Source organism: Elgaria multicarinata, chromosome 22 (assembly GCF_023053635.1).
Source record: "Elgaria multicarinata webbii isolate HBS135686 ecotype San Diego chromosome 22, rElgMul1.1.pri, whole genome shotgun sequence".
Lineage (NCBI taxonomy): Eukaryota > Metazoa > Chordata > Lepidosauria > Squamata > Anguidae > Elgaria > Elgaria multicarinata.
In genome coordinates this window covers 2,693,476-2,718,572 of record NC_086192.1, presented here as the reverse complement: position 1 = coordinate 2,718,572, position 25,097 = coordinate 2,693,476, and the positions used below count along the sequence as shown (strand labels likewise).

The window sequence follows — 25,097 nt, the reverse complement described above, 5'->3', positions numbered from 1 at the left end:
TTGCCACACTCCGAGCCTCTCTCCCCTGCTGGCTCTCCTCTCCCCAACCCGGCTCTGTCCAGATGTAGCGGCTCCAACTCCCAGCATCCCTCCACATCTGGAGGGCATCAGTTTGGGGAACATCTTCTCCATTCTCTTCTTTGTCTTCAGGGGATTTCTTGAAGACACAAAGAACGCCTGCTTGTCTTCCGCGTAGCCACCCCCCCCCCCCCCGTTTCTTTCTATGCCCCTGGAGTCGGTGGCTGTAGTGATGATGATTTATCATCATCACCATTATCTCTCTTTTCTCGCTCGTAGCGTTTTTTTTCTAGCCGGACATGACGGGCTTTGCCGGGTCATGCTGTCTTTTACAGATTCAGGAATTTCGTGACAATTGAGCAGGTTTTAATTATGGCTGCTTTCTGGATGGTGGTGTGGATGCATTTTGCTAGGCCCAGTTCCTGGAGGTTTTCTGTATAGTTTTGTGATGTGATGCCAGTGACTGATGTGACTAAAGGACTAATTGTGACCTTTTCCTGTTGCCATAGTTCTTTGACTTCCATAGCCAGTGGTGTAGATTTTTCTCTCTTTTCCTCTTCTTCTTCTTCTTCTTCTTCTTCTTCTTCTTCTTCTTCTTCTTCTTCCTACCCATCTGTCAAATGGTACACGCTGGATCTCCAACAGACTGGAGGTGGAGAGAGATTTTTCCTCCTCGTTATTATGATTATTTTGAGTATGATGACAATGATGATTTCTGTACCACTCCATAGCTGAATCTCTGGCTGGTTTATGAAGATTAAAAAACCATTGAAAAACATGCAGTATACAAAGCTTGAAAGCCATTCACATAAAAACACGCAAGCAGGGCAGCACTTGCCGAAACAACGTATAGCTAAGAACTGCAGTCAGCCAGAACCATAAAACAAATCCAGGGCTTGATAACACCCTTTTACCCTTCCCATCCTGCTAGTCATTGCACACTGCAGTTGTCTGGCTGTGAGGTTTGTTCTGGTGTTATTATTGTCGTCGTCCCTCTGCTTCAATAATGGAATCATAGAATAGCAGAGTTGGAAGGGGCCTCCAAGGCCATCTAGTCCAACCCCCTGCTCAAGGCAGGAATCCACCCTAAAGCATCCCTGACAGATGCTTGTCCAGCTGCCTCTTGAAGGCCTCTCATGTGAGAGAGCCCACAACCTCCCTAGGTCACTGGTTCCATTGTCGTACTGCTCTAATAGCCCAGGAAGTTTTTCCTGATGTCCAGCCGGAATCTGGCTTCCTGTCACTTGAGCCCATTATTCCGTGTCCTGCACTCTGGGAGGATTGAGAAGAGATCCTGGCCCTCCTCTGGGTGACACCCTTTCAAGTGCTTGAAGAGTGCTTCAAGAGTCCCTACTAAACATTGCGCATCAATCCCCCATTGCACTTTAATCATGAAAGGCCAAGCCCAACCGCAGAACCGCCTCTCGGCCGTTGTCTAAATGTCTAAATGTTTATGGAGCTTTTTAACTTATTTTTTTAACGACTTGGTGACTGAATTTGCTTGCTGTCTTCTCACCCGTCACCCCCCTCTCATCTGTTATTGTGCCTATAGAAGCCGTGTTGGGTTTCTGGGACCCTCCTCTTCCCTTTTATTATTTATTTATTGCATTTATAGCCCACCATTTTTCCTCCAAGCAACCCAAGGCGGCATGCATAATCCTCCTCTCCATTTTATCCTCACCACAACAACCCTGTGAGGGAGGTTGGGCTAAGAGTCTATGACTGGCCCAAAGTCACCCAGGGATTTTCCGTGGCCGAGCAGGGACTAGAACCCAGATCTCCCAACTCCCAGTCCAACACCTTAGCCACTACACCACACTGGCTCTCACTGTTTTATCCGTGTACCAAGATGTTTTATGATGTCTTTTGTTTTATGGTGGTGATTGTATTTAATTATTTGTTCCTCTTGCATGGTGAGCCGCCTCAAGTCACAGAATCATAGAGAATCATAGAATAGCAGAGCTGGAAGGGCCCCACAAGGCCATCTAGTCCAACCCCCTGCTCAATGCAGGAATCCACCATAACGCATCCCTGACAGATGGTTGTCCAGCTGCCTCTTGAATGTAAACATGTAATGTACATGTCAATGTAATGTAAACATGCGGAGTAAACATGCTAAGTGAACTGTTTAGCTTGTAAGCAGGCGAGCGGCGAGTTTTGAGAAACGTGAGGCGCTTTGTAAATGAAGAGTCCCGTCGTTGAGGAGACCCGGTGTTTTCCTTGCAGGCGTAGGGCGAAAAGCAGCGACTGACCAGGGTCGTCCTTTTTGTTTCGACAGGGCTGGTGGAGCACGGCCGCAACTGGGCGGCCATCGCCAAGATGGTGGGGACGAAGAGCGAAGCCCAGTGCAAAAACTTCTACTTCAACTATAAAAGGAGGCACAATCTCGACAGCCTCCTCCAGCAATACAAGCAAAAAGTGAGCAAGGACTGGGCTTGCAGCGGGGGTGGGCGTGGGGGCGCTCCTTCCAGCGAGGAGCGGGGAGCACAGCGGGAATTGAGAGCTGTAAGGGGCTGTGAATTGGAAGCCGTAACCCGACCGTGGGGCTGATGGGACTTGTAGTCCAAAACCATCTGGAAGGGAGGCTTGGCTCATGCCATTTTAGCAGGAGGCCGTTCTTGGTGGGAGGAGTCCAGCCAAAGCAATAAACTCCGTTCTGTGGGGTGGGAGGGGAGCTGCGTTCAGATCTGGGTGATCCTGACCCCGTCTTTCTCCTTGCCTTCTTCTCCTTCTTCGTTTTTTTAAAAAAAGTCTTCTCGAAGGCCCCGTGAGGAGCGCGAAGTCTCCCAGTGTGAAAGCGTGGCCTCCACGGTCTCGGCACAGGAGGACGAGGACATCGAAGCCTCCAACGAAGAAGAGAACCCGGAAGACAGTGAAGGTGACTCCAGAAATGCCGCACCCGTTGGGGTTTTGGGGTTCCCGTCAGAGTTGTGCATTTTGTGGCCTTGCCTGCGCTCTACAACCTCCTTCAGAAGTTGGCTCTGTTAATTATGAAGGTCGTCATAGTCCAGAAGTGTTGAACTGCAGCTCCCATCATTCCCAGCCAGCGGCAGGAATGCTGGGAGTTGGAGTCCATATCCGGAGGGCACCAGAAGGGTGTTTTGAGCAATGAGAGGGAAGTGGCAAGTCAAATTCCGGTTGGCAAGGCAAGTGGTCCTGGAGGAGAAGACCTCAGTAGCGAGGGCCAGAGAAGTCCAGAGTGGGAACCAGCAATTTTAGCTGAGGAGATGACAAAATGGCCGACTTTCCCCTGCATCGCACAGGAAGGAGCTCGGCTTGGTTTGGCGCAGTTGACAGAGTACAAAACCGAAGCCTTGCTCCTATCCTCGCATGCCGTGTGGTGCTGAGTGGTAAATCGTCCGGCATCCAGTTAAATCTTCTTAATTACCGTTCGGGTGCTTACGCTTGGCTTAATGCCTTTCCAGGTGCCGAAAATAGCTCGGACACCGAGAGCGCCCCGTCGCCTTCTCCGGCGGAGGCCGCCAAGCCCTCGGAAGACGCCCCTCCCGAGAACGGCTCTTCCAGGATCGCCGCCGCCGAGTCGGAGGTTGAGCAGGAACCGGCTGTGACGTCGGCCCCTGCCGGGTCCCCTCCCTCGGTGAACCAGGGCGCGAAGTCGGAACCCGAGAGCACCGGCCTGCAGGTGAAGGAGGAGGCGACCGCTGAGGCGGAGGAGCCGATGGAGGCGGAGAGCCGCGGCCAGCTGGCTGACACCAAGCCCGTCCTCAATCTCCCCGCGCACCCCAAACCGGAGCCCGAGGACCCCGATACGAGGGTCCCGGAGGACATTCAGGTCAAGACGGAAAACGACACCAAAGAGAGGGACGAGGGCCTCCTGAAGGAGAAGCTGGAGCCCCCTGAGGCGATGGACTTTAGCCTGGCCCCGCCGGTGGGCCCTCAGAGGACGGACCCCAACTCGGACAACGATTCCAGCGCCACCTGCAGTGCCGACGAGGACGTCGATGGAGAGCCCGAGAGGCCGAGGTGAAGCCTGGGGCCTGGCACTGCCACAGGGCCTCTTCCTCCTCCTTTCCAGTTGAAGGGAGAACTCTGAGAGTTTGAGAGGAAGGAACTGGCCCTTCCGGGCAAACGAGGGGAACGGGCCAGCGTAGTGTACTCCGGGTTCAGTTTATTTATTTTGGTCACGGATCAGAACAGCAGAAAACATCATCAGTAATAGCAGTAAGAACCCTGATAAAATGCACGCAGTAAAATACATACATAAAAACACAGCAGTCCCAGCCTGAATCTAAAATATTCTTGTTCAGCAATAAAACTCTTCAACATCCATTTCCGTTGGCTTACGGCCGCCACAAAAAAACTCGCCACTTTTAGAGTAAACTGAGGATTCGGATCCGATAGAAGAAGTTTTAGGTAGTATTCCTCCGATCTACCCGGGGGTTCGTTGCAAGAAAGGGTTTATAAATGTTTGTCTCAAATCCTAGTAAAAGGAGCAATACAGCAGAACATGGCCTAGTGTTTCCACTTTACTGATCTCACAGGGGCCCACGTGTTCTTGGTAGGGTATATTTCCAAACCTTTCATCCAAAAGGGCCGAAGGCAGAACATTGAACCTGGCCAGAGTGAAAGTATTCTGAATTTAGGAATATTCAAGCCAACAGATACTTTGCTTATAGAATGATAGAATGGTAGAGTTGGAAGGGGCCTATAAGGCCATCGAGTCCAACCCCCTGCTCAATGCAGGAATCCACCCTAAAGCATCCCTGACAGATGGTTGCCCAGCTGCCTCTTGAAGGCCTCTAGTGTGGGAGAGCCCACAACCTCCCGAGGTAATTGATTCCATTGTCGTACTGCTCTAACAGTCAGGAAGTTTTTCCTGATGTCCAGCCGGAATCTGGCTTCCTTTAACTTGAGCCTGTTATTCCGTGTCCTGCACTCCGGGAGGATCGAGAAGAGATCCTGGAACCTCCTCTGTGTGACAACCTTTTAAGTATTTGAAGAGTGCTCTCATGTCTCCCCTCAATCTTCTCTTCTCCAAGCTAAACATGCCCAGTTTTTCCAGTCTCTTCTGATAGGGCTTCTTTACCAGACCCCTGATCATCCTGGTTGCCCTCTTCTGAACACACTCCAGCTTGTCTGCGCCTTTGAATTGTGGAGCCCAGAACTGGACGCAACACTCTAGATGAGGCCTAACCAGGGCCGAATAGAGAGGAACCAGTACCTCACGTGATTTGGAAGCTATACTTCTATTAGTGCAGCCCAAAATAGCGTTTGCCTTTCTTGCAGCCATATCGCACTGTTGGCTCGTATTCAGCTTGTGATCTACAACAATTCCAAGATCCTTCTCGTTTGTAGTATTGCTGAGCCAAGTATCCCCCATCTTGTAACTGTGCATTTGGTTTCTATTTCCTAAATGTAGAACTTGGCATTTATCCCTATTAAATTTCATCCTGTTGTTTTCCGCCCATCACTTCAGCATATGAAGTTTGTTTCTGTCTCCCAGGGTATTAGCTATCCTACCCAATTTTGTGTCATCTGCAAATTTGATAAGCGTTCCCTGCACCTCCTCGTCCAAATCATTAAAAAATGTTGAAGAGCACTGGGCCCAGGACTGAGCCCTGCGGCACCCCACTCGTTGCCTCTCCCCAGTTTGAGAAGGTTACGTTGATAAGCACTCTTTGAGTCCGATTCTGTAACCAACTGTGAATCCACCTAATAGTTGTTCCATCTAGCCCACTTTTAGCTAGTTTGTTAATCAGAATATCATGGGGCACTTTGTCAAAAGCTTTGCTGAAGTCAAGATATATGACGTCCACAGCATTCCCACAGTCCACAAGGGAGGTTACCGGATCAAAAAATGAGATCAAATTAGTCTGACAGGATTTGTTCCTGACAAATCCATGTTGGCTTCTAGTAGTCACCGCATTGTTTTCAAGGTGTTTACAGATTGACTTCTTTATAATCTGCTCCATAATTTTCCCAGGGAAAATATGCAAATATCATCCCATTATTTCTAAATTCAGAGTACCTTGAGGCCAAACTCAAATGCGGCTCTGTTATAATGCTGTCCAACTAAGTGGTCCAGTTCGCCCCCAGTTAGAAGGGTCAATTTATCGAGCCTCCTTTATCCAGAACATGCCTTTCTGCGAAGTTCAGAATTCTCAGGTTGGACCCGGGGTGGGCAGAAGGCAGGTCCCCCATAGGTTCGAGACTGCCAACTCCCAGAAGCCCCTGCCGGCGTGGCTGAGTCCAGGCTGTCCACCCGTGCATTCTATCACCTTCGTTCGGTTTGGTTTTAATCCTGTTTCTCCCCCCACTTTCCAGGATCTTTACGATAGACTCCAAGCCTTCCCTGCTGAATCCCACGGGGCCGCTGCTCATCTCCTCCGCGATCAAGCAAGGGCCGCTTGACCTTCAGCAGCTGCAGCATCGGGCGGCAGTGATACCTCCCATGGTACGTTCGCAGCGATGGCGGGGGCGCGGGGACGACCCATCTCTAGCTGGGCGTAGCTCAGCGCGAGAGCACCCGACTTGTCGGACAGCAGTTCCTCCCGGTCAGTGTTGTGCCTGTGGGTACCTGTGTGCCCTCGGACAGCTCTCTTGGCACCTGCCAAGGTGACCCACCTCTCCCACTTCTTTTTCAATCACAAATTTTCTCGACCGGAAGCTCGGATTGCTGTGAAATTGATTTCTCTTGATGCCGAAAACTGGCTTCCAAAGCGTCGTTTCGTGTGTTGGGATTCGGGCTCTGTCTTTGGGGCGGGTGACTTCTCCTTTGCCACACCTTCCCCAGCAGCCATTTAGTGGTGGCTCCCAAGAGGGATTCTCAAATGAATAAACGTGGCTGTGGGCTGAAAAGGTTGCCGCCCCCTGATCCCGGGCACCCTCTCCCAACGGGGTGCCCTCTGGCCGGTCCCCTCGCCATGCGGCTCTTCCGGGGGGGGGGGGAATGCAGCCTCTCAGCAGCCCTCCGTTGCCTGCACGGTGGATGACGCCTGAGTGTGCCTCCCGCTCAGTCCTGCAGGCCCAGGGCCACCAGCGGGGATGGGGGCTCATCCATCGGGCCGGAGACCGAGAGCCTCTGAGGAGGCTTCCCCAGCGGTGGGATCGCAACGCCGGGTGCTTCGTGGCTGCCCTTTCATGCTTTCCCTCTCTCCTCTCTCCCAGGTCTCCTCGACGCTGCCCGGGCTGCCCCAGGGCATCCCCATGAGTGGCTACGCGCTCTTCCAGCAGCACATCAAGGCCATGCACAAGTCCGCCGTGCTCGAGGAGCAGCAGCAGCAGCAGCTGCAGCGGCAGCGGCAGGAGCAGATGGAGGTGGACTGCCGGCGGTCGGCCAGCCCCTGCGGCCCAGCGAAGAGCCCCAGCGTCGACTGGGACGGTAGGTCAGCGGCGGACCCCAGCGATACCGGAGCGGCTCTGGCCCTCGCTCCGTTTCGCCCGGGTTCGTCTCCTCCGAATAGCAGCGGGTCACCAGCAGCAAGGGTAGAGAAGGGACTTTCTCATCTCCTGCAACCGAATCCTTTAACTGGAAACGACGGGGTTTAACACACACACACACACCCCGGGGCCTTCTGTGCGCAAAGCCGGGCCTCTGCTGATGCCCTGCTAGGCCTGAAGGGTCTTTGGTGAGGTTTCCTTTCAGCCGGGGCCGTCAAACCTCTTCTATCCCGTGGGCCGCGTTCAATTTCAGAGATGCTCTTGGACGCTGAGTTCCGGGGGCCGTGCAGGCAGGGCCGAAGGGAAGTGGGGCGTTTGTGAGCCGAGCTGTGAGTTGTCCTTGAATTCCGGGGACTTTTTCCATAAAGTTTTTTATTATTATTATTATTTCTGGAAATAGACATTTGCCCAATTTGCCAAGTATCAGGCGTCATTTTCGCAGGGTTTGGCCGCCCTTTGCGCAAACATCTATTTCTGCAAATTAAAAAAAGCAAACCTGGAAAATCTGCCGCCTGGCCGAACTCCGAAAGCAGGTCAAGCTTCACCCCTCTGTCCGATTCGTGCGACATCCTGAGTTTAAGGGTGAAGGCCGAGGGCTGTGCCTTGTGCACAAGTGCAGAGAAAAAGCCAGCAAAAGCGAGGACACATCGCCTGGACGGCGAGAGAGAAGCGGACGGTGTCGCTGCTGCTCTCTGCCAATGAACTGGGGAGCAGGACGAAGGTGGGAGTTCACCCACTGCAAATGCATCCAGAACCTCTTTTTTTAAATAAATAAATAAATAAATAAATCTTAGCTTAAAGAGCAGCAGGGCTTTTGTAATTCTATTCAAAGTCTTTCCTCCTGCTCCTCAGCCGAAAAAGTCTCCAAGAGCCGCTTAGCTGCAATCAGGAAAACGAGGCCGTCTCAGCTTACGAACTAAAAAAGACACGGCACGCGAGGAGGAAGCGGTGGGGCGGGCAGAGGGTTGGAAAGGAACGGAGTTCTCTTTCAGCAGGGCTGGGGGGAAATGGCCCTGCTTCCCCTCCCATCTTCCCTCCGTACGCTGTCCTGGAACGCGAGGTGTGTCCGTGTAGGGTGCTTAGCTTACTCTCCGCAGCCACATCCTGGGTCCAGCACCAAGAAGGGGCAGGGACGGAGCTTGAGCGTAGGCGCGGGGCGCCCTGCAGTCGCCACAGGTGCCGTTCGACCAAGGGCCCGGCCCCTTTGAATCGGGGGTGTGTGTGTTTGACATTGGCAGCGCCTCCCCTCTTCCTGTGTGGGAAAAGCTGGGAGCCCCAACTCCTTGGCCAGCCCATACCCAGCCAGTTGTGGGCGGTGGGCAGTTCTAGAAATAGGCAGGTTCATGGGGAGGGGAAGTTCACGTTCCAACCCGGCACAGGTTCAGTTTGACCGTTTGCCCGATCACGGCATTTGTCCGTCTTACCCTGTCCTCTGGACAGGTTGGATCCCAACTCCCGGCATTCCCCAGACGTGTTTTGCGGGTCCAAGCCGGGAAAAAGTGGGGCGGCGCCTGCTCAAGCCCCTCCCACACGTGCCGTTACCCCGCTTCTCTGCGCTGCGTGAACCGGCGCTGATCGTACACACCAAACTTTACACTCCAGGAGGAACGAAGGGTGGATAAAGCCGGGGACAAAAATCAAGGCAGGGGAAAGCAATTTAATTTCTCCTTCTCCTTCTCCACTTGCCCCTTACTCCCTTTGCCTCTCGCTGAGGACAACACACCCCTTCAACACCCGGACAGATTCCTGTCATCTCTCTCCCCACCCACCCCGCCGCCCTCCTTCCATTAACTCAAGTGTGTTGTTTATCGCTGGAGCATTGCTGGCCTGTGTTTTTTCTCACTGGAGTCCTGCCCGGCCTGGTTCTATTTTAAACTTTACAGTATCTATCTTGGGATGTTTTCGACGGGTACCCGGATTTCTCCCTGCAACGGCTTGTTGATGAATTCTGAGAGCTTTTCCCCTTCGGTGCAGAATGGTGGAAGGCCTTGGGTGGGGATGGAGGTCTCCCCCCCCTCTTTTTTAAAAATATATTTTTTTTACACGGGGAACAGCGTTGTACTCCGGAGGCCAAAGGTGTGTTTCCCCTGCTTGCTCCTGACGTAGAAGCCTCGGACTGCTGGACTCCTGGTCTGTAGCGTCTGCTGCCACCCTTCCTTGGAAGCTACAAACAATGCAATCCCTCTGATGGCCTCATCAGCGCCAGTTGGTGGCAGGAGGGAGGCCGGGGAGGGGGGGGGCTCTCAGCTGCATCTGGATCCAGGCACCTTATCTGCTACAAAGCCATCGGGGCAATATAGGACAACTTAAAACAATAAAACCCCTAATACAGTAAAAGCAACAGCGTTAAAAACATTAAGGGTCCAATCCTATGTGTGTTTAGACTGAAACGCGTACGACAATCCTGTGCATGTTGAGACTGAAAAGTGTGCCCCAATCCTATGCATGTTGAAACAGGAAAGATCCTACAATCCACTGCATGTTGAAATAGGAAAAAATCCTCCAACTCCCAGGATAACCCAGGATATTCATTGCCCCGTCTTAACCCAGTTACGTTACGTTTCCACAGGGAAGTCCGCGGCCTACATGCCTTATGCTGAAGTGAAGCGTGCCATGGAGCAGGAAGCGCAGATGCAGAACGCCGTGGTGAGGTCGTCCTCGCCCTATCGCTTGTCTCCGAGGGAGGTCAGCAAAGCCTCCCCACAGCCAGACATGAATCCTGCCCGCTATAGCGTCCCACCAGGTAAACTGGGCTGGTCAGCAAACCTGCCTCCCGCTGAGATGCTCCTGTTTCCCTTGTGGGGAGGGGGGGGCAACTTTATGAAATGTGTGTCTGCCTAACGTGGGGCAGGCGGGTGAAAGAGCAAGGTTCCACCTCTTCAAATTCTCCAATTTTTCATCTCTGAGCTTGGTTTGTGAGCTTCTCCCCCCACCCCATTTCCGAACTGAAAATGTGTGAGTTTCGGGATGTGTTTCTGTAGGGCTTGTGCCTTTTAAACTAGTTTTGGGCGCAGTTTTAGGATCCCCCGAGCTTCTCTGGGAAATTTTACATCCAGGGTTGTGGAGAAGGCAAATTCAAAGCGAACCCGAATCCAAATGAAATGCTCCTAACTCCCTGCCCAGGGGGCAGGGGGACCTTTTGGAGCCGGTGGGTTGAGTTGGGTCTGGGCAAACGCGTTGGGGGAATCACGTGTCGTGTAACTCTGTGATGTAATTACCCAGAATGCACCCACCCACCCACACCGAGACAAGCACACACTGCAATCAAGATTTCAAAGGGGGCGATTTTTCAAGGTGTGTGTGCGTGTGCAAGGTGGGGAGGGGGCAGACAACAGCCGTCCCCCCACGGAAAATCCTCACCGGCCCCCAGCACTGCAATTGAGCTTGAAGGGAAAAGATTCCATTGACTCCAAAGCCAGATTGCAGCAAGGGGGTGTGTGTGTGGATTTTCAGCAGCTCCTTTGCCACAGCTTTAGGGAAGGGAGGGTTGCATGTCGTACACCTACACGCTTGAGAGTAACCCCATCCAGTTTAGTGAGACTTCCATTTGAGTAAAATTGCAGAGGGCTAGACTAGAACTGTGCTTGCATGCAGTTGGCTTGTGTGCGCCCAGCTGTATTTTCAGGCGTTTAAATGATTTGTGGAAGTTCTTTAATACCATTATTCCTGCAGTTATTATTTTTCTGCTGTCTCTCGGAAGGCAAAGCCTGCTGAGGTGGCATGCAAGTAACCTAAGGAAAGCTTGTTAATTGCCAGGTAAAGCGTTTTTAATGTAAATGTCGAGTAAGAAGTCATAGAATTCTAGAATAGTAGTGTTGGAAGGGGCCTCTGAATTCATCGAGTTCAACAGGAAAAATGCCCAGATGGTTAGAGTGGTACGACAATGGAACCAATGACCTAGGGAGGTGGTGGGCTCTCCCACGCTAGAGGCCTTCAAGAGGCAGCTGGACAGCCATCTGTCAGGGATGCTTTAGGGTGGATTCCTGCATCGAGCAGGGGGTTGGACTCAATGGCCTTAGAGACCCCTTCCAACTCTACTATTCTATGATTCTATGAACCCCCTGCTCAGTGCAGGAATCCACGCTAAAGCATCCCTGACAGAGGGCTGTCCAGCTGCCTCTTGAAGGCCTCTCAGGTGGGAGAGCCCACCCACCCCCTAATTGGTTCCATTGTCGTACCGGTCTAACCATCAGGGTGTTTTTCCTGACGTCCAGCCAGAATCCGGCTTCCTGTAACTTGAGCCTGTTATTCCGTGTCCTGCACTCTGGGAGGATCGAGAAGAGATCCTGGCCCTCCTCTGTGTGACAACCTTTCAAGTCCTTGAAGAGTGCTATCATGTCTCCCCTCAGTCTTCTCTTCTCCAGGCTAAACAGGCCCAGTTCTTTCAGTCTCTCCTCACAGGGCTTTGTTTCCAGGCCCCCGATCATCCTCGTTGCCCTCCTCTGAAACCCCCTCCAGATTGTCTGCATCCTTCTTGAAGTGCGGACGCAGATAAACTGGAGGGGGTTCACAGGAGGGCAACAAAGATGATCAGGGGTCTGGAAACGAAGCCCTACAAGTCTTTTGAGGAGGGCTAGAAACTTAAAAAAACGCATCGCCCTGTTTACAATTCCTTTCTGGCACCTGCTAGAGATTCCCTGACTTGCTTACTGCAGTGTTTGACTAAGTCATCTGATGCCTTTTCTCCCTCCCCTTTTCCTTCTCCCCACCTCCCCCAAGTCCTCCAACCTGCTCCACATCAGGTCATCACCAATCTCTCCGAAGGGGTCCGGCCCCCGACCACGCGGCCCACCAGACCGCCGCCCCCACTGATCCCATCCTCCAAAACGGTGGTGCCCTCGGAGAAGCCCTCCTTCATCATGGGAGGTTCCATCTCTCAAGTAAGCCGGGGGGCGGGTGGGTAGATACCATTTTAGTAGCAGCTCGGGCCGGGGAAGCGCTGGGTCTGCGTTTCCAGCGCTCTCCAGATGTGTGGAATTGCAACTGCAGCAGCAGCTCTGGGCTGGCACCGAATTGGGGAAAGTTGCATTAACCTGAGAGCCAGCGTGGTGTCGTGGCGAGAGTGTCAGACTGGGAGTCGGGAGATCCAGGATCTAATCCCCATCCGGCGACTTTGGGCCAGACACAGACTCTCAGCCCAGCCTACCTCGCAGGGTTGTTGTTCCTCGGATAGCTCTATGCTACCTCCAGGGTGGGAGGCAGTATGCCTATGTGCGCCAGCTGCTGGGGAACCTGGGCGGGAGGGTGCTGTTGCACTGTGTGAACAGAACGCCGGACCAACACTGCCCTAACCCTGAAAGGCTACTCTTACGTGTGTGATGAATGTTTGGCTGCACGATGTCCAGCATCCTGAGAATCGAGATGGCTGTTAGTTTATGTCATCTTTTCCCCAACCCGGTGCAGCCCAGATGTTTTGGACTGCATGGCTCGTGGTCAGGGACGATAAGTCTTGTAGGCCAAGCCTTATAGTTCTGGAGGACGCCAGGTTGGGGGAGGCCGGTGGATACGATGATGGCCGTGCGAAGAGACGGGCCCTTGTCCTTTCCACGCGTGATCGGGCCCTTGGATCCAGCGGAGTCCGCATTCCGCCAGTTTTGTGATCAGATGTTTGTCCCGGCTTTAGCTGCTTTTGTTAGGTAGCTGCACTACAGGGTTGTTGTTTTTTGCTTCTAGGGAACGCCCGGCACGTACCTGACGTCCCACAGTCAAAGTTCTTACGGTCAGGAGCCTGCAAAGCCGTGTTCAGGTTCCATCTCTCTCGGACTGCCGAGGCCGCAGGAGTCGACCAAATCAGGTAGGGGCTGCCCCCTAAAAGGCCCCACTTCCCCCCAAAGTTCCCTCATGAGTCTCAGATGTGAAGATTTCATGAAGGACATGAGCAAGGGGGGTGTGTGGAACGGAAAATTGAGTCTTGCGATGGCTCCCACAGACACTTTTCTGGCTGTCGTTCCTGCATTAGACTGTAGAACGGGGGTGCAAAGCCTCAGCCCCAGGGTCCCAATCTGGCCCTCCTGGGTTTCCCCATTGGCCCCTTCCCAGTGATTATTCAGGGGTTTCCCAGCCGTAGCACGTTCTCCCCCCCCCCCGCCCCCATTTTTTAAAATTGAAATGTCTCTCCTAAGCCTTAGGGACGGGGAATAAGAGCTGTAAGTGAAAAATGTGCTGGTCTTTTTGGCCCCGCCCTTTTGGCCCCGCCCACCCACCCCTGCAAGGTGGCCCCCGAGAGTGTCTCCGAAGCGGAATCCGGCCCGACGGCTGAAAGAGGTTGATCACCCCTGCTCTAGAAAGTGTGAAAAGGGAGATGTCTTCACACAGCGCAGAGTTAAACTATGGAATTGGCTACCATAAGATGTGTGGTGGCCACCAATCTGGATGGCTTTAGAAAGGGGTTGGATAAATTCCTGGAGGAGGAGAAGGCTATCCATGGCTGCTAGTCCTGATAGCTGCTTCCAGTACCCAAGGCAGTAAGCCAGTTGCTGGGGAACATGGGTGGGAGGGTGCCGTTGCACTGTGTCCTGCTTGTGGATTCCTGGTCGACGGCTGGTTGGCCACTGTGGGACCAGAGTGCTGGACGAAATGAGCCCTTGGTCTGGTCCACCATGATGGCTCTTACATCCTGGAGTGAAACCTCACAGTACTTTTCTTCCTTCCTTCCTTCCTTCCCGTGAAGCTTCCATGCCCTATATCAAGCAAGAGGAATTTTCTCCCCGGAGTCAAAACTCTCAGCCTGAAGGCCTGCTGGTCCGAGCCCAGCATGAGGGAGTGGTCCGAGGTGAGCAATCCCAGAGGCTGCCGTGCGTGGAAACGGGGGGAGCTCCATTTCAAGATTTGCCACCAGCGTCTGCACATTCGCTCCGTTCCTCGCGATAAAAGCTTTAAGAAATGTGGCTAAGAGGACGCCTGGGATGAAACGGGGGGGAGGTTCATAAATGAATCGCTGGCGTGTTTATGGGGCCCTTTGGCTTCCAAAACAATTTGGGCCAGTTTTGAAGAACGTTTTGCCTTTGTTTTTCTCTCGGATCTCACGTAGTTGGATGTCTCTGAGGATTGAAAAAGCAATAAATGAATTCTTTTAGACTGAAATCCTCTGCATGTTTAGACAAGAGAAAAGTTCTACATTTCCCAGCGTGCCCCAGCCAGGAAGGGGCGGGGAGAGAGAATATCGATGTGTGGGGTTTTCAAGTTGCATCACCTGCCTTCCATTGACTCTCCCGTCAGGTACGACCACCATCCAAGACGGAAGCATTACACGAGGGACTCCAGGCAGCAAAGTTTCCGTGGAGGCCCTGCCGGCCCTGCGAGGCTCCATCACTCAGGTATTGCCTTCCATGTGGCGCTGAGGTCCAGAGAGCGCCAGCTTCCAAAATGACGCCTTGGAACTGCAACAAAGTCGAGGGACGAGCCTAGGGAAAGCCGTCAGGCTGCACATGCCCCCCCAGATTTCTCCGTTATCCCCCTCCCATTCCTGTTTGCCAGCAGACCTCTGCCGGCCTTACTTGGGAGGCTCCAGTCGGAGCTATCGGGGCTGGTCCTCATGACTTTATTTGATCAGGCATTCCCATTGCTCAGGGTGCTGTGCTGATACTACCAAGCCAGTGGAGTTGAGTCCCGGGGAAGTGGGGGGACAAGACAGGAGAGTCCACCGTCTCCTCCCTTTTGGGGCACAACCATAGCTCAGTGGTAAATGGACGTGCTTTGCAGGTAGGTGTTCCCAGGTTCAGTCTCCAGGTAGGGCTGGAAAAACGCCTGCCTGCATCAGTGTAGAGTCGGGACTGTGCTGATATGGTATAAGTCAGCTTCTGAGGTTCTTTTTTCGATCAGTCGTTTATTCAAAACCACGAGGGCTGGGAACTTAGCGTAGTGGTAGAGCCCCTGATTTTTGTGTGCGGAACATTCAATCGCCGGCATTTCCAGGGAAGGGTGGGAAAGGCTCCCGCCTGAAACCCCACCGAGCCGCTCTGCGTCAGTGTCGACAGTCCTGGGTTTAGTCGGACCCTGCAGAAGGCCGCTTCTCGCGCTCCCCTTCCAGGAGTCGCTTAGTCCGACGCCCGCGTGTCTAAGCTCCGTTGCTTCCGTTGCAGGGGACGCCGGCCCTGTCTCAGTCCGGGATCGCAGCCGACGTGCTGCTCAAGGGAACCATCACCCGGCTGGCCACGGAGGACAGCAGCCCGGAAAAGTGTCGGGAGGAGTCCGGAGCGTCCAAAGGCCACGTCATTTACGAGGGAAAGAGCGGGCACATCATAACCTACGATGGTGAGTACGGAGCTCAGGGCCTGCTGGCGCCCGACCCAAAAAAACGGCCTGCAACTCAGGGCTGCCACCACCAACGAGAAGGCCGTTCCGATATTTTGTCCATGGTGATCCCCCCGTGCTTAGAAAAGCTCGGCATCTATCTATGTATCTGCCTAAAATGATTTCTAGGCCGTCTTTAACGACGGAGACTTCTCAAGGCGGCGTACAAAATAAAAACCCTACGAGGTGGATACAATTAAAAAATCCATAAAAGCATGTTTCAATCAAAACCATAAAAACAGAGTTTTCCCATTTAAAACCAATAAAAACAAGACTGATCCAGAAAGACCAGTGGCCTACGGTTGAGGGAAGGCCAGCGGAAACAAGGGAGGTTCTTCAGAGCTTTCCTGCAGACCTGGAAAAGGAAGGGCCTGAGGAACCCCCCCCGATGGGAGCTGATTTCAGTGGTATGGGGACACCACCGAGAAGGCATCTTCTGCCCTGTGTGTTGACCCGTCTTGCTGCGTCCCAACAGCCATTAAGAACGTCCGGGAAGGAACCCGAAGCCCACGGACGGCTCACGAAATGAGCCTCAAGAGGACCTACGACGCCATGGAAGGAAATATCAAGCAAGGGTTGTCGATGAGAGAATCTCCCGTCTCCACACCATTAGAAGGTAAAAAAAATGGCTGCCGCGTGGTGCTGCCTTTTTCGAAAATAATTGATAACAGCTGGTTAGTGTGGTAGAAAGCTTGCAAACCCTGGTGCCGAGACAACTTATTTTAACGGGGGGTGAATATTGGGCATGTGCAATGGATTATGACTCTTGCGGAAGACTGCTTTTCGGCACGCTTCCTGGTTCCCCTTTTCGGATCTGCAGCGATGGGTGAATCATCTACAGTGATGACGCACGCGTAGTTGAACAAGGAGAGGCCTGGGTCCTGTACGCCCTGCCAACTCCTTCTCGTCTTTTTAGGGTTAATCTGCCGTGCCCTGCCTCGGGGTAGCCCCCACCCGGACCTGAAAGAAAGGACAGTGCTGTCGGGCTCCATAATGCAAGGTAAGGAGAAAGAAGGGGTTTCTCCCACCCCCACCCCCACCCCGCTTCAATAATAACTGTGTCTCTGGTGTGGGAGGCAACACAAGTGGCAACATATCCCAGTAGCTCTGTGTGGGTGTGTTCGTATGCACTTTTTTAGTTTATTGCTCGGAGGATGGCAATAAACAAGAGAGAAGGCCTTTTCGGTGGTGGCCCCCCGACTGTGGAATGATCTCCCCGATGAGGCTCACCTGGCGCCAACATTGTTATCTTTCAGGCGCCAGGTCAAGACTTTTCTCCTCTCCCAGGCATTGAACAACGCTAAGTTTGTTTTTTAACGGACCCCAGAACTGTTGTTTTAAATGGATGCTGCTGTTTTTATACTGTTGTTTTTTATGTCTCTGATGGTTTTTAAAATTTGTATACCTTTTTAGTGTTTACTGTTTTTAGCTTTTGTGAACCGCCCAGAGAGCTTCGGCTGTGGGGCGGTATATAAATGTAATAAATAAATAAATAAATAAATAAATATACACCTGCCTGGACCCTAAGATTATCTTCAGTGGCCCTTCTGGGGGCCAAAGGAAGTCGTGTGTGTGGCTACTAAGAAGAGGGCCTTTTCTGCTGTGGCACCCCGTTGTGGAACGAGCTTCCGAGAGAGATTTGCCCGGTGCCTACATTGTGCTCTTTTCAGCGCCAGGCGAAGGCCTTTTTATTTTCCCAGACATTTAGTTTTTCATTTTCTGTTTGAAATCTGGCAAAGTTGCCTTAAATCTTTGCACTGCGGCTAGCTTCTAGTTGTCATCGTTGATGATGATGAAGTCATTGTCTGGTTTCTCTTCGGGTCGTATAAGTCTTTCTGTCTTTAGCCTGCAGTTTTAGACATTTAGATTGTATTTTATCATCTTGTGTTTTACGGTTTCAGTTACCTGCCACGAGAGCTTCAGCTATTGGGTGGAACAGAAATGTAGCAAATAAGCCTAACCCAATCAAAGCAGGTTACAAAAAGGCCAAAACTTAAAAAACGCAATCCGATAAAACAACGTCGCAAAACAGTAGAAACCAAGCTTCAAAACTGTAACAATTTTAAAAGCTGAATGAAAGAAGGATGCATCGCAAACCCCTTCCTGGATGCAGATAGAGTGGGAGCCAGCCGTAAAACTGGGTGCTGATTTGGATGGTTTTAAAAGTGGTTTAGATCATGAAATCATAGAATAGCAGAGTTGGAAGGGGCCTACAAGGCCATCGAGTCCAACCCCCTGCTCAATGCAGGAATCCACCCTAAAGCATCCCTGACAGATGGCTGTCCACCTGCCTCTAGTGTGGGAGAGCCCATAACCTCCCTAGGTAACTGATCCCATTGTCGTACTGCTCTAACAGTCAGGAAGTTTTTCCTGATGTCCAGCCGGAAACCCTGTGAAGGTGCCAGAAACCCAGCGATCAATTGGTAGTCAGCGGGAAAGGGGGCGTGGCATTCGGGGAACCTCAAGCGGGTCAAATTTGGCCCACAGAACAGAGGTTGTGCACCCCTGTTTCAAAGAAACAAATATTTACCCAATTGCATAAATGTCATACCTCTAGGTCTCAGATCGCCCCACTAGGTTAACCACCCCAGTTTTTTCTGGGTTCCGCTAAATCGTTGCCTGCCGTTTTGTTTCCTGGCCAGGCACTCCGAGACCCACAGCGGAGAGCTACGAGGAGGGCCTGAAATACCCAAAGATCAAGCGGGAGTCTCCCCCGACGCGGGCCTTCGAAGGCGCCATCACCAAGGGGAAACCATACGACGGGGTCACCACCATCAAAGAAATGGGCCGCTCCATCCACGAGATTCCCAGGCAGGACTTGCTGAGCCAAGAAAGCCGTAAGACCCCGGAAATAGTTCAGAGCGCCCGGCCCATCATCGAGGGCTCTATCTCTCAGGTAGGCAGGCGTCGGGCCGGCATCCGAGTGGTTGGGAGTCGTTGCGGGGACACAGGCGGATCGTTGATCAAAGGCCTGCATAAGCAAAATGGTCACAGCTGGCTTAGGAAAGAGGGGTGAGCAGATCCATGGAGGAGGAGGAGGAGGAGGAGGAGGAGGAGGAGGAGGAGGAGGAGGAGGAGGGTGCCACGCTCAAGCAGGCCCTGTTCCTGAGAAAAGCCTCTCCCAATCAGGAGTAATCCTAGGCTGAAACTGTTAGTTGTTGGAAGACAATCCCCGTTATCCCCAGCCAGCATAGTCTGGGATGGACTACAACTCCAAAAATACCCCGCTGGTAAGGCAAGTGGTTGATGGGAATTGTAGTCCCCAAACACCCGAGCTCAGTGAAGGCTGACATTTGATCCACCTTGTAAAACAAAGTGGGGATTAAATGTGGAGACAAAGCTGGCCTAGGGCTCTGGGCTCCTGCCGACTCTCCCTCTCCTGTGATGCCTGCTCCCTAGGGTACCCCCATCAAATACGAGAGCAGCTCCGGCCAGTCGGCCATCAAACACAACGTCAAGTCCCTGATCACCGGCCCGAGCAAACTGCCGCGCGGGATGTCGCCGATGGAGATGGTGGTGGAGAACGTGAAGGCGGCGGAGCGAGGGAAGTATGAGGACCCCAAGGCCGGCGAGGTCCGCTCCCGCCACACCTCGGTGGTCAGCTCCGGGCCCTCGGTCCTCCGCTCCACCCTCCACGAGGCGCCCAAGTCCCAAGTGAGCCCCGGGATCTACGAGGACGCCAACGCCCGGAGGACGCCCGTCAGCTACCAAAGCCTATCCCGGAGTTCTCCCATGATGAACAGAGTGACGGAAGGTGCGTGGGCCGGGCAACTCTGAATACATAAGAGCAGGCCTAGCTGAGCCGGGGGCCCATCCTGTCTCAGAGTGGGGGGCGCTTGACCAGTCGAATATTGTTAATTGCTCCCTTGCCGCTGGACCACAGTAAGAGCATTATTCCATGAGACCGAAGAGGCCTTATAGAATCATAGAATAGCAGAGTTGGAAGGGGCCTACTACAAGGCCATCGAGTCCAACCCCCTGTTCAATGCAGGAATCCACCCTAAAGCATCCCTGACAGATGGTTGTCCAGCTACACCCTGAAGGCCTCTAGTGTGGGAGAGCCCACAACCTCCCTAGATAACTGATTCCATTGTCGTACTGCTCTAACAATCAGGAAGTTTCTCCTGATGTCCAGCTGGAATCTGGCTTCCTTTAACTTGAGCCCGTTAGTCCGTGTCCTGCACTCTGGGAGGATCGAGAAGAGATCCTGGTCCTCCTCTGGGTGACAACCTTTTAAGTATTTGAAGAGTGCTATCATGCCTTCCCTCAATCTTCTCTTCTCCAGGCTAAACCTGCCCAGTTCTTTCAGTCTCTCCTCATAGGGCTTTGTTTCCAGAGCCCTGATCATCCTGGTTGCCCTCCTCTGAACACACTCCAGCTTGTCTGCGTCCTTCTTGAATTGTGGAGCCCAGAACTGGACGCAAGACTCTAGTTCTGGGCTCCTCAATTCAAGACTTAGGTACCTTGACTTAGGTACTTTCATTTCTCTACCGCAAGGCACCCTACCAGTTGGGCTGGGCTACAAGTCCCATCCTACTGGCTGAGGCTGTAGTCCCAACACATCCAGGCGGCTGGCAGATTGCGGAAGGCTGCTTTAAGGTGTTCAGGGCTGGGCGAGTTGGGAGCGGACACCAGGGACCGGCTCCTTTTTTGGACCGGCACGTCCGCCTTGAAATGTCCTAACCTTGACCCGGGTTTCCTTTGCAGCCAGCATGACTCCGAGCAAGGCCGCCACCCACGAGAGGAAATCCACCCTCACGCCGACCCAGAGGGAGAGCGTCCCGGCCAAATCTCCGGTCCCCGGAGTAGACCCGGTTGTCTCCCACAGCCCCTACGACCCCCACCACCGGGGCGGGACGCCAGAGGTCTACCGGAGCCACCTCCCGTCACACCTGGACCCGGCCATGCAGTTCCACCGGGCTTTGGACCCCAGTAAGTGGTCCTCTTCGCTTCTCCGCAGACGAGGAGCTCAGCGCTCTGTGTGCCTCGTATCTCTGCCATTTCAGGCTTTTCCCTTTCGGGATGGGGGTGGGACTACAACACCCATCATCCCCGACCGTTGGCCACGTTAGCTGGAGCTGATCCTCTGCCAACATTCGGGAACGCTGGAAACGGAAGTCCAGATGTGCTCCTGATTTAGGGGGTTTCTTTATTTTATTTGCAATATTTCTGTACCACTCCCTATCTTGAGACTTTCGGAGCAGTGAACAAATGAGAATAAAAGCACGTTAAAATACATTTTTTAAAAAAGAAGCAAAGTGCAAATAAAGCGGCGGCTGGCCGCCAAGGGAAGGCTTCCTGGAACGACGACGTTTTCAGGAGGCGCCGGAAGGAATGGAAGGTTGGCGCCTGGCTGACCTCCAGAGGCAGGGAATTCCATAGGAAGGGGGCCACCACGCTGAAGGCTCTTCCCCTGGTGGGCTTCAGTCGGACAGCAGGTCCATGTGGAACCACCAGGAGCATGACCTCAGGTGGCCTCAGTGACCAGGCAGGTTGATAGGGGAGAAGGCGCTCTCTCAGGTATCCTGGTCCCAAATTGTTTAGGGCTTTTTACACTAGTTACTAGAACCTTAAACCTGGCCCGGAAGCCAATAGGCAGGGATCCTTCCCACATCAGCTTTTCCACTGAGGGAACTCAAACTGCATCTCACACACACGTACCAAATGGTGGCCATTTTTGAATGTTCCCCTGTAAAAATAAAAAAAAAATAGAATAAAATTCAAACTTTAAATGGTAACGGCCTTGGAGGGGGGGGAAACAAGCTAGTACATCGCGGGGTAAAGCCCTGGCAAGTAGATCACAGCAAGGTCCGTCTGCTGCAGCCTTCCTCAACCTGGGGCGCTCCAGATGTGTTGGACTACAACTCCCAGAATGCCCCAGCCAGCTCGGCTGGCTGGGGCATTCTGGGAGGTGCAGTCCAACACATCTGGAGCGCCCCAGGTTGAGGAAGGCTAGTCTACTGCAACGTGTGTGTTTTTGCGGCTCGTTCAAGATCTTAACGTTATTGTCACAGTCTATATTTTTTGTATGTAAAATATGTGTCTTGTGTGTGTGGTTGTGTATGTGTGTATGTATATCCGCATATGTATGTGTGTGTGATATATCAGCCTTCCCCAACCTGGTGCCCTTCAGATGTGTTAGCCTCCCACTCCCATAACAACACCCCCCCCCCCAGCCTATCACCAGCACGGGGGTAGGGAAGATTGATTTACTGTCTAGTCTACAGATGCATCAATCTCCAGCCGAGTCCAGCGCCTCCTTCACGTGCCGCTTGTGCCCCAACTGGGACACAAGCGGCCCAGGAAGGGACTTGGCTGGGCTCCCGCAAATCCCGGCTGGGTGCAAGGGAATTCCCCTGTTATCTCCAATGAGCCATTGGAGATAACATGGGGATGCCTGTCTCCAGGCCTGCGGAGGGTGCCCAGCGCTGGGCTAGACTAAAAGGTGGCAACTGACCAAAGTCCAACCGGTGCGCTTCACGGCCGCGTGGGGATTTGAACCCGAAACTTCCCGGTCTTCTCTCCCCAAGGTGGTTCCGTTCCACCCTCAAGCCTTCCCTCCTCCTTTTTCCCCCCTTCAGCCACCGCCTACATGTTCCAGCGTCAGCTCTCGCCGACGCCCGGCTACCCGAGCCAATACCAGCTCTACGCCATGGAGAACACGCGGCAGACCATCCTCAACGACTACATCACCTCCCAGCAGATGCAGGTCAACCTGCGCCCCGACCTCGCCAGGGGGCTCTCGCCCCGGGAGCAGACGCTCGCCCTTCCCTACGGAGGAGCCAGAGGTGAGTCTGCCTTGCCCAGCAAGCGCTTTTGGCAGGCGCACCGTCTGTGTGTGTCTGGAGCGATGCTCCGAACCTGCAGTTCGGATCAGGGTAAAGGGACATTCTCTCTGTTGAGGACCACGTTGTCCAAACCTGGCTTCCCGACTCCAAAGCACAAGTCTCAGTAAGACCTTTTATTGCAGTAATTCCAGTCATTACAGTCTCTACAAAGATCCACAGATATCGTTCCCTGACCAGAATCCGTTCCTGGGTTCAGCGCATAGAATAAAACCAAGTTACCAAGTTTCTAAGTTACCAAGACCTTGCTCTGGTTTATATACAAGGGAGTGGGCCTTTAAAGATCACTCTCGGACATTCAATCCGGCAGGGAAACCTTTTTCTCAGTGGCTGCGGCTCTGCGGACACCTCTGTGCCCCCTTCTTTAGTTGACGATGCTTTTAGGACACACCACAGAATCTCCCTCTCCTGCAGAGTCCTCCCCGGGCTGCTCTTTTCCCTTGGAAGATGTCCCCGGCTGAGAATCCGTGGCCTCCGTTGAGGTCAGATCTCCCAGCTGTGGAAGATCCGCTGCATCGGTCTCCCGAGTTTTACCCGTAGAAGCTCGTAAACCAGTGGGAGGTCTGAGCAAATTAGTTCTCAGGTGTCCGACTGCAGCTTAACCCCTCTGACTCGGGGTCGGGGTCACCGGCTACAGCTCTCCCCGGATTGGGGCCACGGTCTCAACACACGGTCCCTTGGGGGGTGCGCCGTGAGCAGAGAGACGGAATGGTCTTGTGCTCGTCGCCGTGACGTTCTTTCCTCTTTCCCTTAGGAATAATTGACCTGAACAGCATGCCGCCTGCCATCTTGGTGCCTCATCCAGGAGGACCCAGCACCCCGCCGATGGAGAGAATCACGTACATCCCCGGAACCCAGCTTGCGTTCCCAACCAGGCCATACAACCCGCCCTCCATGTCGCCAGGTAAGAGACCCACGACCCCAAAAAAATGCCAATTTGTGGGGAAGCCAAAAGCACTTTCAGGATAAATTCTCTCCCTCCTGTCTTCCTTACAAAAAAAATCCCCTCCCCGAAGTTGCTGTTTTCTGCATTTCAAGGCGAAGCTTCCTTTGGCGCCATCTTGGGTCTGAGCATGACAGGCGCCAACTCGTGACGTGTCTCTAGACTACAGGCCCAATGGGCCTGTAAGGCTTTTTCTCTGGGCCTGGCAGTGCTCACACTAGGGAGATCGGTTGCCGGCCCTCAGCCTCAGGGACCAAACCCAGTCCTCCGTAATTAAAATAATATCAACAATAATATCAGTAAAATCCCAGGGCAATCTGAAAATGAAACTTCGATCCCTTTTTGGATCCACAAGTCCTGCCCACTGACTTCCTTCATGCCTCAGCTCAGTCAGAACGGCAGCACTCTTAGTGAGATAAAGGATTTCCCACAGTTCTTCGTTTCCTCGCCAAACTGCAGTTCCCAGGATTCCTTGCACTGGGGGGGGGGGCGGGGAAGGCCACGATGAGGATGTTGGTTAAGAAGTGGGCGTGTAAAACTGGCTTCACTGTGTCGTGTCGACCCGATTTTCCATGCACGGAGTCCGTTTCTCACAATCACATCTCCTCCTTTACCGGCCAGGGCATCCTTCCCACCTGGCGGCCTCAGCGGTCGCAAACGCAGAGAGGGAACGGGAGCGCGAGAGAGAGAAAGAGCGGGAGCGAGAACGGGAGCGAGAACGAGAACGGGAGCGGGAGAGGGAGCGGATCGCCGCTGTGCCCGCCGACCTCTACCTTCGTCCAGGTGAGTGCTCGTCACCCCCTTCCGGGTCAAGTCTTCCTCTTGTTTTCGATGGGGTTCTGTTACCCTGGTTACCCCTCTTGCTGACTTTGTCTTGCTTCCCGTTCTGAAGGCGCTGAGCAGCCCGGCAGACCCAGCAGCCATGGCTACGTCCGCTCGCCGTCCCCGTCGGTCCGGAGCCAGGAGAACATCATGCAGCAGCGGCCGAGCATTTTCCAAGGGTCCAACGGGACGAGTGTGATCACTCCGCTAGACCCCGCCGCCCAGTTGCGCATCATGTATGGCCTGTTTGGTTTTTTGCTGAGCGGGGGGCTTTGGGCGCTTGGGAACCTCTTTCGTTTCCCCGTTAAACTGCGTCATGAGAATGAGGCAGAGGTGGGCTGTTGCAGCTGGGCAGAAGGTAGATCTCCAGACGTTTCGGAGTTCAACTCCCCGAAACCCCTGCCAACATGGCCAAGGGTCAGGGAGTTCCGGGAGTTGACGTCCCAAACATCTGGAGCTCTTATTTTCTGCCTACCCCTGGAACAGCCCACCCTTGATGGAACAGTGTCTTTCTCCCAAAGCAGCGCCTGATTAAAAAAGACAAATCCTGATAAAACGGGATTTCTTCCTCCCCAAAAAACCAAACCAAACCAATAACCCAGAATAGTCTTTCCTAATCTGGTAGATGTGTTAGACTGCAATTCCCTGCCCGTATGCCCAGTCGAACACATCGGGAGGGGGCGTCACGTTGGAGAAGGCTGCTCTTAAATTTGAGTATGATGTGGTGATGGTGGGAAGCAAAATAAGATGCTCGTTGAGACCGAAGGCTCTTGCAA

At 53.2% G+C, this 25,097-nt stretch overlaps 1 protein-coding gene across 5 annotated transcripts in view; it reads left to right on the top strand.

Moving 5' to 3' along the window:
* NCOR1 (nuclear receptor corepressor 1) overlaps positions 1–25,097 on the top strand; it is a 94,078-nt gene that overhangs the window by 57,105 nt on the left and 11,876 nt on the right. For all 5 annotated transcript variants that reach the window (XM_063146442.1, XM_063146439.1, XM_063146441.1 and 2 more), the window contains 20 exons: positions 2,297–2,436; positions 2,770–2,896; positions 3,444–4,002; positions 6,304–6,433; positions 7,147–7,360; positions 9,989–10,162; positions 12,139–12,299; positions 13,093–13,213; positions 14,090–14,191; positions 14,638–14,735; positions 15,501–15,672; positions 16,187–16,327; positions 16,628–16,711; positions 18,354–18,607; positions 19,111–19,465; positions 20,419–20,643; positions 22,293–22,499; positions 23,311–23,460; positions 24,121–24,282; positions 24,392–24,557. In XM_063146442.1, coding sequence (XP_063002512.1) covers positions 2,297–2,436; positions 2,770–2,896; positions 3,444–4,002; positions 6,304–6,433; positions 7,147–7,360; positions 9,989–10,162; positions 12,139–12,299; positions 13,093–13,213; positions 14,090–14,191; positions 14,638–14,735; positions 15,501–15,672; positions 16,187–16,327; positions 16,628–16,711; positions 18,354–18,607; positions 19,111–19,465; positions 20,419–20,643; positions 22,293–22,499; positions 23,311–23,460; positions 24,121–24,282; positions 24,392–24,557 — 3,742 coding nt within the window. The remainder of the gene's footprint in view (positions 1–2,296; positions 2,437–2,769; positions 2,897–3,443; positions 4,003–6,303; positions 6,434–7,146; positions 7,361–9,988; positions 10,163–12,138; positions 12,300–13,092; positions 13,214–14,089; positions 14,192–14,637; positions 14,736–15,500; positions 15,673–16,186; positions 16,328–16,627; positions 16,712–18,353; positions 18,608–19,110; positions 19,466–20,418; positions 20,644–22,292; positions 22,500–23,310; positions 23,461–24,120; positions 24,283–24,391; positions 24,558–25,097) is intronic.